The 12,834-nt window shown below is 47.0% G+C and overlaps 2 protein-coding genes across 16 annotated transcripts in view; both read left to right on the top strand.

Annotated features, from left to right (window-relative positions):
• Window positions 1-5,538, top strand: part of ELOVL7 (ELOVL fatty acid elongase 7) — an 83,910-nt gene extending 78,372 nt beyond the window's left edge. For 14 of the 15 annotated variants that reach the window (XM_053303979.1, XM_053303972.1, XM_053303978.1 and 11 more), the window contains one exon: window positions 4,798-5,538. In XM_053303979.1, coding sequence (XP_053159954.1) covers window positions 4,798-5,007 — 210 coding nt within the window. In that variant the 3' untranslated portion in view covers window positions 5,008-5,538. The remainder of the gene's footprint in view (window positions 1-4,797) is intronic. The other variant, XM_053303985.1, reaches the window with a different exon arrangement.
• A 1,129-nt stretch (window positions 5,539-6,667) lies between these two features.
• Window positions 6,668-12,834, top strand: part of DEPDC1B (DEP domain containing 1B) — a 48,849-nt gene continuing 42,682 nt past the window's right edge. Inside the window, exons 1-2 of the mRNA XM_053301319.1 lie at window positions 6,668-6,973; window positions 11,469-11,734. Coding sequence (XP_053157294.1) covers window positions 6,899-6,973; window positions 11,469-11,734 — 341 coding nt within the window. The 5' untranslated portion in view covers window positions 6,668-6,898. The remainder of the gene's footprint in view (window positions 6,974-11,468; window positions 11,735-12,834) is intronic.

Raw genomic sequence — 12,834 nt, 5'->3', positions numbered from 1 at the left:
TGTAGCCAGGCAATGGCCCATCGGGCCACTCTGGCCCAGGTGCCCTCCCAGCTTCGTTGTCCTCCCTTGCCTCCAAGAATGGGCGCCTCCAGTTTTGTACTGGGTCGAGCTCATCCGGGCTGTTGATTCGTCTGTCTCTCAGCTGGGTAAGTGTCCCACCCCACTGGGAGCCGACAGGAAGGCCTGACACTGGGATTGGGCCTTCTCACTTGCTGCCCTTGAATTGTGGGATGCACTCCCCATGGATATAAGAAGACTGTCTTCCTTGGAGGTCTTCAGGAGAGCCTTAAAGACCTATCTCTTCAGCCTGGCTTTAATATCTAGTTTTAACTTTGACTAATGAGATTTAATCTGGTTTAAATGTTTCTTGGTTTTAATTGCGTTATTCTGTGTGTTTGATTTTAATGTAAACCGCCCTTCAGGAAGAGCGGCATATAAATTGAATAAATAAAATAATTAATTAATGTGGACTATTTCTTTAAGGAGTCATCTTCAAAAGTCTAGTTGGGTGATCCTTTCATTTGTGTTGATTTTGTTCATGACCAAGAGTCCCGCCCCCCCCTCTTTTTTTTTTAGCAAATCAGCTTGTAAGGGATGAAAAATGTTTTGTTGGTTTTTTCCACCTGGAAGTTTTTCACATCCGGCTTTTTGTTCGCATCCCTTCCGGAATGTAGGTGCGCATTCACATATCAGTCAAACTTACCCCAAAGTCCATGCAAGCTATCAGGGAGTACTTCACACACAATTCGGGTTTTTCATCAGGTGTTAAGAGTGCAGCCTGATTTATATTCAGGGTAAAAAAAACCCTCCCTTTTTCCATCGGTTTTTTTTGGGCAACTTTGAACTCTCACTAAAACCTCTTGGAAAACCCGTGGTAAAGCCTGCTGTCTGGGAAAGCTCCTGGTAACTAGCTGTGAACAAGAAGATGAAATCCCTTCTATTTTCTCATACAGTCTCAACAGTTGAGCCCCCTATCAAGTGCTGTAGGTTCCAGTGAGATGATATAGCTGGTGACTGATTTAATGCATTAGACAGAGTATAGACACCCTGTAATTCACCCAGAAGTGATATATCTCTCTAGCTCCACCTTTATTCCAGCAGTTCTTTTAGTGGTCATCTGTACTTCTACACCAATGGGCTATGTGTCTGCACAGAGACCTCGTCGGAACCTAACAAGCTCAATTCTCCTGCTTTGGGCAGGAACCCCACCCCCAGCCGCTATATGCGGCTGCGCCACTCCTCATCACCTCAGTCTTTCGTCGTCTGCGCTTCAGTCAGCATTGTGGAATCTGCAGCTTGGCAACGAGTAGGATTATAATCCATCCCCTTGTTGTTTTCTTCCTGCTTTCTTTCTTATTTCTTTCTTATTTTTCACTTAGTAGCATTTTTTCCTTGGCATTTTGTTTTTTTAATGGGTTTTCCCCTTTTTTGGAGCTCCGATCCTGGCTGGGACGGAGCTTGGTGGCTGGTCGGCCTACGCCGTTTATGCTGAGCACGATGAACTTCAAGAAATGTGTTCGTTGCGGATCTAAGGTCCCTTCCCCCGATACTCATACTGAGTGTCTTTTGTGCCTGGAGGAATCTCACATTGTCTAGACCTGTCTTCATTGCCAGAGGTTTACGAAGCAGGCTTACAAGAATAGGGCTTCTCATCTGCGCGCAGCCCTGTGGGACTTGGCTCTCTGGTCCTCGGAAGCCTTAGCATTGAAGCAATCCATTAAAATGGCTTCTTCGGTACAGTCAGAGCACTCAGAATCCGCTCCTGTAGAGGTTGAAAACCTGGTCTCAGTACCGGTTTCGGCGTCTCCCATTGCTAACCCCTCTACAGTTGAGAGTGGGTTGGTGTGCTCTGATGACTTCCCTAAGTCTCCTGTTCCAGCAGTGCCAGAACCTTCTCCGGTTCCTTCGGCGTCGATACCGAAAAAGTAGAAGGCGTCGAAGTTACATCGTAGTTTGCCAGCGGGTCAACACCTCCCTCCTATACCGAAGAAGAAGGCTGTGTCGGTTTCTACGTCAGAGGGCCTGTTGGCCAAGAAGCCTAAGTTGAATTTGGGATGGGATCACACGTCCCTGGATCGATCAACAGGGGTGTCAGCCCCTCCAGTACCGAAGTCTTCAGTTTCTGTTCAGCCTAGCTCACCACTGGCTGGGAATTCATTTGACATGACACCTGATCGTGCCCGCTTGAGTAGCGAACAGTCGGTGGCGATGGATAAGCCTGGATACACTTCATCTGTGGAGGAAGCCTATTCACTGGACAAGTCTGCAGAAGATGCACTGTGGTTGCCTCAGTGTCGTTTTTCCCCTTGACGGCGCCAGGAGCATCTCCCTCCTAGGGATTGAAGCTCCTGTTGGGACTTGGAAGACCGCTCTTCTGATTACAGACAGGATCGGGACTAGGACCATCGTGAGCCCATGTATGCGGATCGGTGCTGTGTACTGGAGCACAGTTTGCCCTTGGATGAGGTTGAGCCCTCTTATGGTGCTTGGTGCCGGGACTCAGGGTCTTATGGGCGATACCAAGTAGACTATCATTTGGACTATTCGGACTATGCTAGGCCCCATTATGTCCCTCAATACCCGGATGGTCCCGCATATGGGAGACCTGGAAATGTTCGGGTCTGGCATGAGCCCCCCGCACACTCCAAAGAGAGGCTGCGCTCTCTCTTCCCAAAAGGCTCCCCTTGAGATCGGCCTGTGTGGCATGACTCACCCTCTACAGCTCCTGTTCTGCAACAAACTTTGCTGCCTGCCCAGGTGCAGCCTGCAGAGCTTCCTGCCTCGGTATTGGATGATAGGGGAAGCAAGCCGGAATCCCCTACAGTTTTGGCAGCCTTGACCAAGGATTCTTTGGCTTCTCCCAAGTCTGACTTTGAGAGTGATCCTAGCTCTCCAGAATCGGAGGGTGTTTCCTGGGGCTCGTCTCCTCTGGACATACAGTCGGATTCTAAGCCTGTTTCTCCATCGGGGGACCTTAAGCAGTACTCTGCATATGTGGCCTGCATGGCTTCGGCCCTGGGCGTGAACCTCAGTACGCAACAGAAAGGGGAATTGGACCCATTGTTTAGCCTTATCAATGTGGAGGCCAAGGCACCGGCCACTTTACCCCTTAACTCTGCATTGTTGGGGGTCATGCGAGGTCATTGGAAGAAGCCAGCGACTCTGTCTCAACCTAATAGTTGCTTGGAGAATTTTTATAGGGTGCAGCTGCAGGATGATACGGCCTTTCTAAAGAATCATCCCACCCCTAATTCTATCATCATAGAAGCATCTCTGCAAAAGACCAGTGGCCACAGCCAGTTGGCACCGGGTGAGAAGGAGGGCAGAAAACTCCTTCGGGAGGAGGCTTTACTAGGCCTCAGCTCTCCACTTAAGGGTAGCCAAGTATCAGGCCTAAAATGCCCATTATAACCACTTTCTGTGGGGAAAAGTGGCTCCCTTTCTGGATCTTCTGCCACAGGACAAGCATAATCCAGATAAGGTATTCCTCCACGAGGCTGTACAGGTGGCAAAACAGGAGGGTGAGTGAATTGCGGGCCCTGAGGGTTGATCTGCCATACCTTCAATTTCAAAAGGACAAGGTTGTGCTCAGGCTGGATGTCCAATTCCTTCCTAAGGTGGTCTCCCTGTTTCATTGTTCTTTCCCACTCACTCTGCCTGTATTTTTCCACAACCCTTCCTCTGATGCAGAGCATACATTACATCGTTTGGATGTTAGGAGTGTATTATCCTTCTATGTCCAGAGGTCTGCTGGGTGGAGAAAAACTGCTTCTCTGTTTGTTCTGTATGATGGGCCACGTAAAGGTCTCCAAGTTTCTGCTCAATCTATATCCAGGTGGATAGTTTCGACAATTGAGCTTTGTTATAAATTGGCTCATAAGCAGTTAAGGCGCACTCGGTCAGGTCCGTGGCGGCCTCTGTTGCCTTTGATCGTGCAGTCCCCTTGGATGCAGTCATCCAAGGCTACTTGGGCTTTGCTCCACTCGTTTATCCGCCATTATGCTATTGATGCTGGGGCACAAAATAATGTTGTATTTGGCAGGAGTGTCCTGCCATCCATTTTCAGTTGATGTACTTGTTTCTGAAATAAATAATTCTGGCAGATTACATATTGTTTCTGTTTCTTCCCTCCTTGGGTGCTAGCTTGTTATGCGCACATTGGTGTGAAAGACAGAGACCACGTTGAATAACTACAGGTTGCTTACTTGGAACTTTGGTTCTTCTAGTGGTCATCTGTCCTGTTACACACCCTCCCATCCTCCCCGCAGAGTCTCCTGAAGCCAGACTCTGTGACTGTGATGAGGAGAGGTGCAGCTGCATATAGTGGCTGTGGGCAGGGTTCCCATCCAAAGCAGGAGAATTGAGCTTGTTAGGTTCCGACGAGATCTCTGTGCAGGCGCATAGCCCATTGACCACTAGAAGAACCAAAGTTACAGGTAACTGCAACCTGAAGTTATTAGAACACTGCTTATTAATATTTTTCTGCTTTGGACAAGCTGTCTAGTTTTGTAGGACTATCCTTACTGCTTTATAGGGAAATATTTGTTTGTTGCATTTTTATGCCATCTCTCTGCCTTGACAAAAGGCCCCCAAATACAGTTTACAGTATTAAAAATAAACAAATAACATAAGATTTACAAATTACTGTTATCTCAGGCCATTAATGGTGTTTTCAGGAGTGAAGGACAAGAGCTCCCAGCTTTGGGCATCTCCTTTCTTTCTAATTCCTCCTCACACTGCCTTACCTTTTTTATCTGTATGCTATGACTGATTATTTTTCATCCTCTTTTGTTACAGATCCAGTTCTTAATGGTTACCATCCACATAGGACAAATCTACTTCATGGATAATTGCCCTTATCAGTATCCAATCTTCATGTTCATCATCTGGTTATATGGCTTTTTGTTTTTAATCCTGTTTCTGCATTTTTGGTACCATGCTTATACAAGAGGCCAAAGACCGCCAAAGGTTATGAAAAATGGGATTAGCAAAAACAAAGCTGAATAAAGCACTCTGCCAGAAACACGCATGTGTTTTTCTGACTTGTAGTACTTGACAATCAAGATGCTTTGGTGCACAGCACACTATGTGTTTTGTATATGACTTTCCAAAACAAAAGGAAAATATGTATTTTTATTATAAATTATTTGGGATTTAATCTTTATGTAGGAAGAAGGGTAAACCTACTGCTTAAAAACCACTGACTGCAGTTTTTAGCAACCTTGTACATAGACTTTCCCCCCAATGTATCAAAGAAATGAATACTTAATGGCACTCTGTGCACAAATATTCATTATGAATATGAAGTGTGTCTGATAAGTATACTACAGTACTTTGAACACTGACAAAGATACATTTGTTTTAATGAATGTCACGACTTACCAGGACTGCAGTCTACTTTTAACTGATGGAATACAATTTCCTGAATGATCTATGTGGGCTATAGACCTCATTGTTAATACATATACTGTAAAAACAATTAATGTGTTTTATACAAACTGAACCATATTAAAGACTGATTCTGAAGTCTGGAAAAATTGTTGTGTAACTTTAAGATTTCTTATGGCATGGAAGTGTGTGTGTGTGTGTGTGTGTGGTTTTTTAAAGTGAGGTGGCAGCAAAACTGACCTGGATCTTAAAAAGTGCAAGTGAATTTTCTTCTGTTCTAGCGCCTCTAAAAACCACTGGTGTGGGTTGGAAAACTCTCTGCAGTGGCATTTTCTATGGTGCAGAAGGCTGCAGCAGAAGAGTGAGGTAACTGGTAGAAATGGAGCAGGGCTTGTGTGAGAGGAATTACAAGAGGATGTGTGGATCTAGGCCACTGTTCTCATGCCATTTGGTTGAACTACTAAAGCTAGTTAAAACTGAAAATCTATATAATTAATTCTCTTAGCTGTTGCATGTCCAGGATTTGGCAGCGGAACTCCTGCGACAGCTGCGAGTGGAGTGCTGTGTAGTGAAAGCTTGGAGAAAACGAATTCCTTCCATTATAGTGTCATCAGGAGTACCTTAACTGTGGTCCTCCTGACGATGGTGCTGAACTACAAGTCTCATCATTCCCAGCCACAATACATTGTCTGTGGATGATGGGCGTTGCAGTTCACCACCATTTGTCTGTGACAATGCATATTACATTTCATAGCTAGTCGCCTGCTCGGTTTACATGAGTTTTACTCCTCTCTTCCTATGCACCAGTAGGTGTGCATATACCTACCGAGGACATTTCATGCAGGCGATCCAGTGGTGGTGTGGGGCGGGGGGGGGGGGGTAGGGACACACAGGGACGGAGCGCTGGTACTCCTGGGCTTCTCTGGCTGTTGGGGTGGGTATGGCCATGGGGGCTGTCAGGGAGAGCTCCTGCAATTCTGCAACTATATCACTGGTGGTGACAGCAAAATAAATTAGTTAGTCTTCTTTTTTACTGCAGCAGGCTAAAGGGGCTGCCCTTCAGAACTGGCCCGCCCGCAAGCAAATAGGGATAGTCCGAGTTCTCCGATACGTCACACGCTCGTTATTCTGTTGTCTTCTCCCTCCTCGCAGCCGTTGCCAAGCAATGGAGTGAGGAAATGGAAGCTCATTGGTCACTATCGCCTCCTACGTAAAACACGGGGTGCTTACACACAGCGGGAATCTCTTTCAGGTAGCCAATCACTTTGGGGGGGTGGAAAGAACATGTGCCGGAGGCGGACCTATATTTTATTCCCCGCCCCCCTTAACCCGTTAGGGAGGGGAGAGGTTAAGATGCGTTCTTTAAAGAGCCGCCTCCAATCGGATGCTTCCAAAGAACCGCGTGACCAAAACTCGGCCCAATCAGAATTTTCTCGCTTCCGATTCAAACTTTTGCCTGGAAGGGGTGCTGTAGCTTGTGCGCCGGTCGCCGTGGAAACAGGCCGCTGTTATGAGTGTCGCTGTGTCGTGGCGGCCCATGGAACCCCGACTTGTGGGGCCTGGGCCCTATCGGGCGACTCGGCTGGTAAGTAACCGGTGGCTCGGAAGAGATCACGCTTGAGTGCTGGGGCTCCGTCCACTGTATGAGTTGTGTCTGCACTTCTAGCCGTCCTCCCTTATATATATTGGGGCAAGGTGCGCTCTGCACATGCTCGGGGATACCCTTGCCTTGATATTACCCAATAGGCCCTTACTGGAAATAGGGTCCGGCTGTGCCAGCCTCCAGCGAAGCCTTACAGGAAGAGATTAGTTTGGAGACTGGGAACTTGGCGAGGGGGATTCGTGAGGATGGTCTGGTAGCCAGGATGCTACTCCCCTCCCTGCCGAGCATTTCGTCCAAAAGTTCAAATAGTCAGCGCCGCCTTTGCTGTTAATGGGGTCTCTGACTGTTTGCCATACATGCGCAGAGTCACCGCGGGAGTTCGGGTTGCCAACCCCGACTTAAGCTATTCCTGGAGGATTTTTCTAATAGTTTTCACATCATCAATCTATTAACATCCTCAGGAGCTCCAATAATCATCTGGAGATGGATGCTGATTCCTGGAGACGCCAGGTTACTCCTGGACGATTAGCAACCCTCATGGTGACATCTTGGATGCTATTACTGGGGGATTGCCCCTTCTAAGACCATGGAGGGAACACAACTGTGGCGGGTGGCGTGTCCCCTCCTCCTGTGGTCTTTCCGCGTTTGGGAACTTTGCTGGTCCCCAAGTTGCAGCGGAGGGTCCGGCGAGAGACAGCTTCGCTCAAGTGCCGGCATCTCAAGCCCTCCTGACCTACCTGCCTGCCATTATCACGTACAGTCTCAGCCCGCCCAGTCTAGCAGCGCTGGGAAGATTGCTGAAAAGCATTCTGCTCAAGGGTGCCAGCAGCAGATTCTTGAAACCAAAGGCGGAGCTATCTTGGAGAGGAGAAGATTCTATACTATAGCGCTTACATGCGCACAGAAGTGTGGAACATAGCAAGCTGCTGTATACTGAGTCAGACCATTGGTCCATCTAGCTCAGTATTGTCTACCCAGACTGTCAGCGGCTTCTCCAAGGTTGCAGGCAGGAATCTCTCTCAGCCCTATCTTGGAGAAGCCAGGGAGGGAACTTGGAACCTTGATGCTCTTCCCAGAGTGGCTTCATCCCCTAAGGGGGAATATCTTACAGTACTCACATGTGGTCTCCCACTCAAATGCAACCAGGGCAGACCCTGCTTAGCTAAGGGGACAAGTCATGCTTGCTACCACAAGACCAGCTCCCCTCTCTGTGTGCACAAGCACGTCCTCCTATCAACCCTCTCCTCAGAAGCAAAGGCCCATTTGCTTGTTATGTTCAACACTTGTACAATGAGTGTACAGAGGTACAGATCTGTACACAGGTACAGTCATTCACATTTTATGCTAAGTGCAGGTACAGAAGTACACTTCCTGTCTGTACCATGCATTTGAAGGGCCTGTATCCAGGTCTGAATGTCGTCTGAATCAAGCTCTTGTCTTTGTTAGAATTGCTGGTACACACACAGACTTGGTGGAGGAAGGTCAAAAACTAGCCACTGCTTAAACACCTGAATATAAATTGCTAACAATAAATTTAGCATTTAATGTTAAATTGGGGCAGTCCCAAGATTATGTTACGTGTGATTAAGATTTTTTTAAAAAAATGATTCACCCAACCCCACCAACCTCTTGTCAAGAAGATACATCTGTTCCCCTCCATTCCCATCCCTTTACCCTTCGTGGGATGATTTTTTCTTAAATATTCTGCTTTGAAATGTTTGTAACTTGCAGGGAAACTTGCACTGAGAATGCATGCAGTATAATTGCTAGTTACTGCAGTTTGTAATGGTTTCTTGTGGTTAAAAAGCAAAAACAAAACCCAACCCTCAGCTTTTCATTAAAAGGAAAAGCTTCTGGATGTGTGTAGAAAAGCCTGAAGGTGTGTGACTTTACAGATTCATCAAGAATCACAGGGCTCAGGAAATCCACTAGTCTACTTGTCTGTGGCGAGTGAAAAAATCCTGATGAGTAATGTATCAATATAGCTCAATGAGTAAAAGCTTTTTGTCTGGCTGCTGAATAGAGCCAACATTTCTTGACCCCTGAAGATACACAGGTATCACCTGCTTGTCTGCTTCTTGTGTGGTGCTGCCTGCGCCTGAAGTAAGCAAGCACTATCCATGGGCCTTTTGGGGGAAAGTATCAGGCCTAATGCCTATCTAGCTCAGCACCCTGTTTCACACAGTAGCCCTCCAGATGCCTTGGGAAGCCACACAACCAGGAGAAGGAGGCATGCCCCCTCTCCAGCTGCTGCTCCTCTGCAACTGGTATTCAGAGGTATCCTGCTGTGAACATGTGGGTAGCCGGCAGCCATCAGGACTAGTAGCCAATGACTGACTTGTCCTCCATGAATTCAGCTAAGCTCTGCTTAAAATCATTAATGCTGGTGGCCATCACGACATCCCTGGCAATTTTTTTCTGGGCAAATCACACACCCCTTTCACCAATTATGGCTATCCATATGCTAAGTGGATGGTGTCCCTTGCAACTAAATGTTATCCTTACCTTGTCATACAAATTTCAACCAAATTAAAAGAACTGCCTCCACTTCTGAAAGATGTTGGAGCTGTTCAGAAGTTACTGGAAGCAGCTTGTTCAATAGTTCTGATGCAGTTTGGGGGGGAAACCCAGGAGAATTCACATCAATTGGCACTGTGCAATTATGGCAGACCTTCCCAGAGTGTGCTTTATCATTCCTGATCTGGCTAGATGACAGGGAAACGGCAGCTGTTCTTTCCACCAGTTTTCCTGGAATTGTGGCCCCTTATCAATTGCCAGAATATTAGTTTTGTGACATATCAAATGCCATGCCTGAGGATTGCTGTGGCGGCCAGCCCACAGTCCTTACAGTTGGGGTTTCTCAAAACAGGGGGTTGGGCTCCCCCAGGGGGTCTCAAACAACCCCAGGTACCTTCAGGAGGGCAGAGGCCTTACCTGACATGTACAAGGTATGGAGACAGTCGGGGACCATGGGAGGGGCAGATGGAGACAGACGCCGACAATCACTTGGCTCCTCTGCTTCTCTCATAGCCAAGGGCGGGCACAGCAGTGGCCCTTCTTTGGTTGATGGACCAGGGGAATGTTCCCCTACAAACAAATACTTTGTGAAAATAACTTCAAGCCCAAAATTAGATTGGCAGTCTCAAACACAAAACCCAGGCTTTAAAAAAATAAGTAGGCGCCAACAAGCTCATCCTTATTTAAAAGATAAACGTGCTTTACTTACCTCTAGCTAATCAAATCAGTGGTGGACATCCTGACTAGCTAAGGTTTGTGCTCCTAACATCAGTGAAGCACCAGCCCCTGCTCTAGTCTGCCATGCTTCTCAAGTGAGGGGACTCTTCCACTCTTGTGCAAGAGCACAACTACATTCCAGAGCTTGCCTGCGCTCTGGGACTGCTTTGCTAGCCTGGGAACACATTGCTTGACTTTAGCAATGTATTTCGGGGCTCTGGGAAGAGAGCTGGTCTTGTGGGAGCAAGCATGAATTGTCCCATTTGCTAAGCAGGGTCCACCCTGGTTTGTATTTGAATGGGAGACTATATGCGAGCACTGTAAGATATTCTTCTTAGGGGATGGAGCCACTCTGGGAAGAGTACCTGCATAATGCATGCAGAAGGTTCCAGGTTCTCTCCCCAGCAACTCCAGATAGGCCTGAGAGAGACTCCTGCCTGTAACCTAGGAGAAGCCGCTGCCAGTCTGTGTAGACAATGCTGAGCTAGTACTGGGGGAGATCGCATAGCTCTAAGTATTATTTAGAGCAGGGATTCTCAATGTTGGGCCCCCAGATGGTATTGGACTTCAGCTCCCATAATCCCCAGCCCCCGTGGCCTTTGGTTGGGGATTATGGGAGTTGAAGTCCAATAGCATCTGTGGACCCAACATTTAGATCCCTGATTTAGAGGGTCACAATATCAAAAAGTTTGAGAATCCCTGGGATAGCTGATGTGAGAGAGATTGGTTTGGCTGGGGTTGAGCTGTGTGGTGTTTGGGGGGGCGGGGGAGACAAAGAACACAGGATAGAGGGGAAAGGAAGAAGCTATGGGAATGGGAGCTCTGAGGAAAACCACAAGATGCTCCGAGGAGACCATAAGAAAACACGTAGGAAAATGACGAAGTGCAGAAAGCTGAATATTACATTTTCAGTCATAATCTGTATAGAATGTAAGCAGGTACAGTTCTGTACACATGATGTTGAACATAGGTATAGCAGCACACTTCTTATCTGTACCCTGCATTTGAGGGATCTGTGCTCAGTTTCACTCTTGAAATGAAAGCAGGTACAGCCATTCACACAAAAACATGTATGAGTGCGCAGACGTAATGTTTGAATAGGACTAGAACAACACACCAAATCTTTGCTTACAGGTTGCTTGTTCTAATCAACATATTGGTGCAGCTAGATCTTCATCACGCCTTTAACCTTATTAACATAATGCTTAGCAAAGGTTTTTGTCATTATCTGCTTTCTTCTTAGTGGAATGAGACTATTGAGCACTTTCGAGGTGGGATGCCATTACGCAAGCATCGTTGTCACTTCAAAAGCTATGAGCATTGCTTCACCGCTTCAGAAGCCGTGGATTGGCTACACAGTCTGCTAAGGCACAACCAGAATTTTAGCCCAGAAGTAACTCGTACTCAAACCGTTCAGCTCCTTAAAAAGTTCCTGAAGAATCATGTTATTGAAGATATCAAAGGGAGATGGGGCAAAGAAGATTTTGAGGACAACAGTCACTTATATAGGTAAATCACCCAATAAGAGGATTATCTGGGTAAATCAGAATAACAAGCCAGCTTTAGAATTTGTAAACTTGTATATCCACAGCAATTCTTGCATTTTTTGTAAAATTAAGCTGGTGTTCTGATAAATGGAAGTGTAACTGAAAGGTATAAGTATATACATTTTCTGTCAGTTGCCACCTGTTTTCACTCTGTCCGCTCAGTATAGTTAATAGTTTTTTTTAAAAGCACTACTTACGCACTTATATGAGATCTCATCTGGTGAGCCAGTTATTTAACCCTAAGGAATCTTAATTCCATTCTAGCAGCCCTTTGCCCCTAAACTGCTGTTCAACTCCAAAAAATTCCCAGCAGAGAACAGAAGAAGTGAGCCAGTGTGGTGTAGTGGTTAGCGTGCTGGACTAGGACCGGGTAGACCCGAATTCAGATCCCCATTCAGCCATGATACTAGCTGGGTGACTCTGGGCCAGTCACCTCTCTCTCAGCCTAACCTACTTCACAGGGTTGTTGTGAAAGAGAAACTCAAGTATGTAGTACACCGCTCTGGACTCCTTGGAGGAAGAGCAGGATATAAAATGTTGATGATGATGATGATGATGATAATAATAATAATAATAATAATAATAATATAAAATTGGTGCACTTAGACAGAAATTTCTGTTCTGACTGACAGGTATTCTCTAGGGATGTGTATGGAACCGTTTGGTGCTCCATTCTAGAAGCGCAAACTGGTTCCGGCAAGCGATGTTTGAACTGGTTCAGAAGGGGCGGGGGGTCGCTTTAAAGGGCAGGGAAGGTGGGCACTGCCTATCTGCCAGCCCCACCATTTTCCTCTCACGTGCGCTCTTCCAAAAAGTGGGTGTGCAGGGATGCAGCGTGCCTGCTTGCCACTGGGATCAGCATTGCCACGCCACGCAGCGTTGCCACAGGATCAACACCATGCAGCGTCGCTACAGGATCAGCAGCCATTTGTGTGGTGACGGTGATCCCGGCTGCAAGCAGGTACGCTGCAGCCCTGCGCACCCGCTTTTTAGAAGAGCACTGGTAGGGGAAAAGTGGCGGGGCGGGCTGGCAGGTGGGTAGCGCCTTCTCTGCCCCTTTAA

This window comes from Hemicordylus capensis, chromosome 2 (assembly GCF_027244095.1).
Source record: "Hemicordylus capensis ecotype Gifberg chromosome 2, rHemCap1.1.pri, whole genome shotgun sequence".
Lineage (NCBI taxonomy): Eukaryota > Metazoa > Chordata > Lepidosauria > Squamata > Cordylidae > Hemicordylus > Hemicordylus capensis.
The sequence above is the reverse complement of the archived record's forward strand: the minus strand, read 5'-3'. Positions and strand labels throughout refer to the sequence as shown.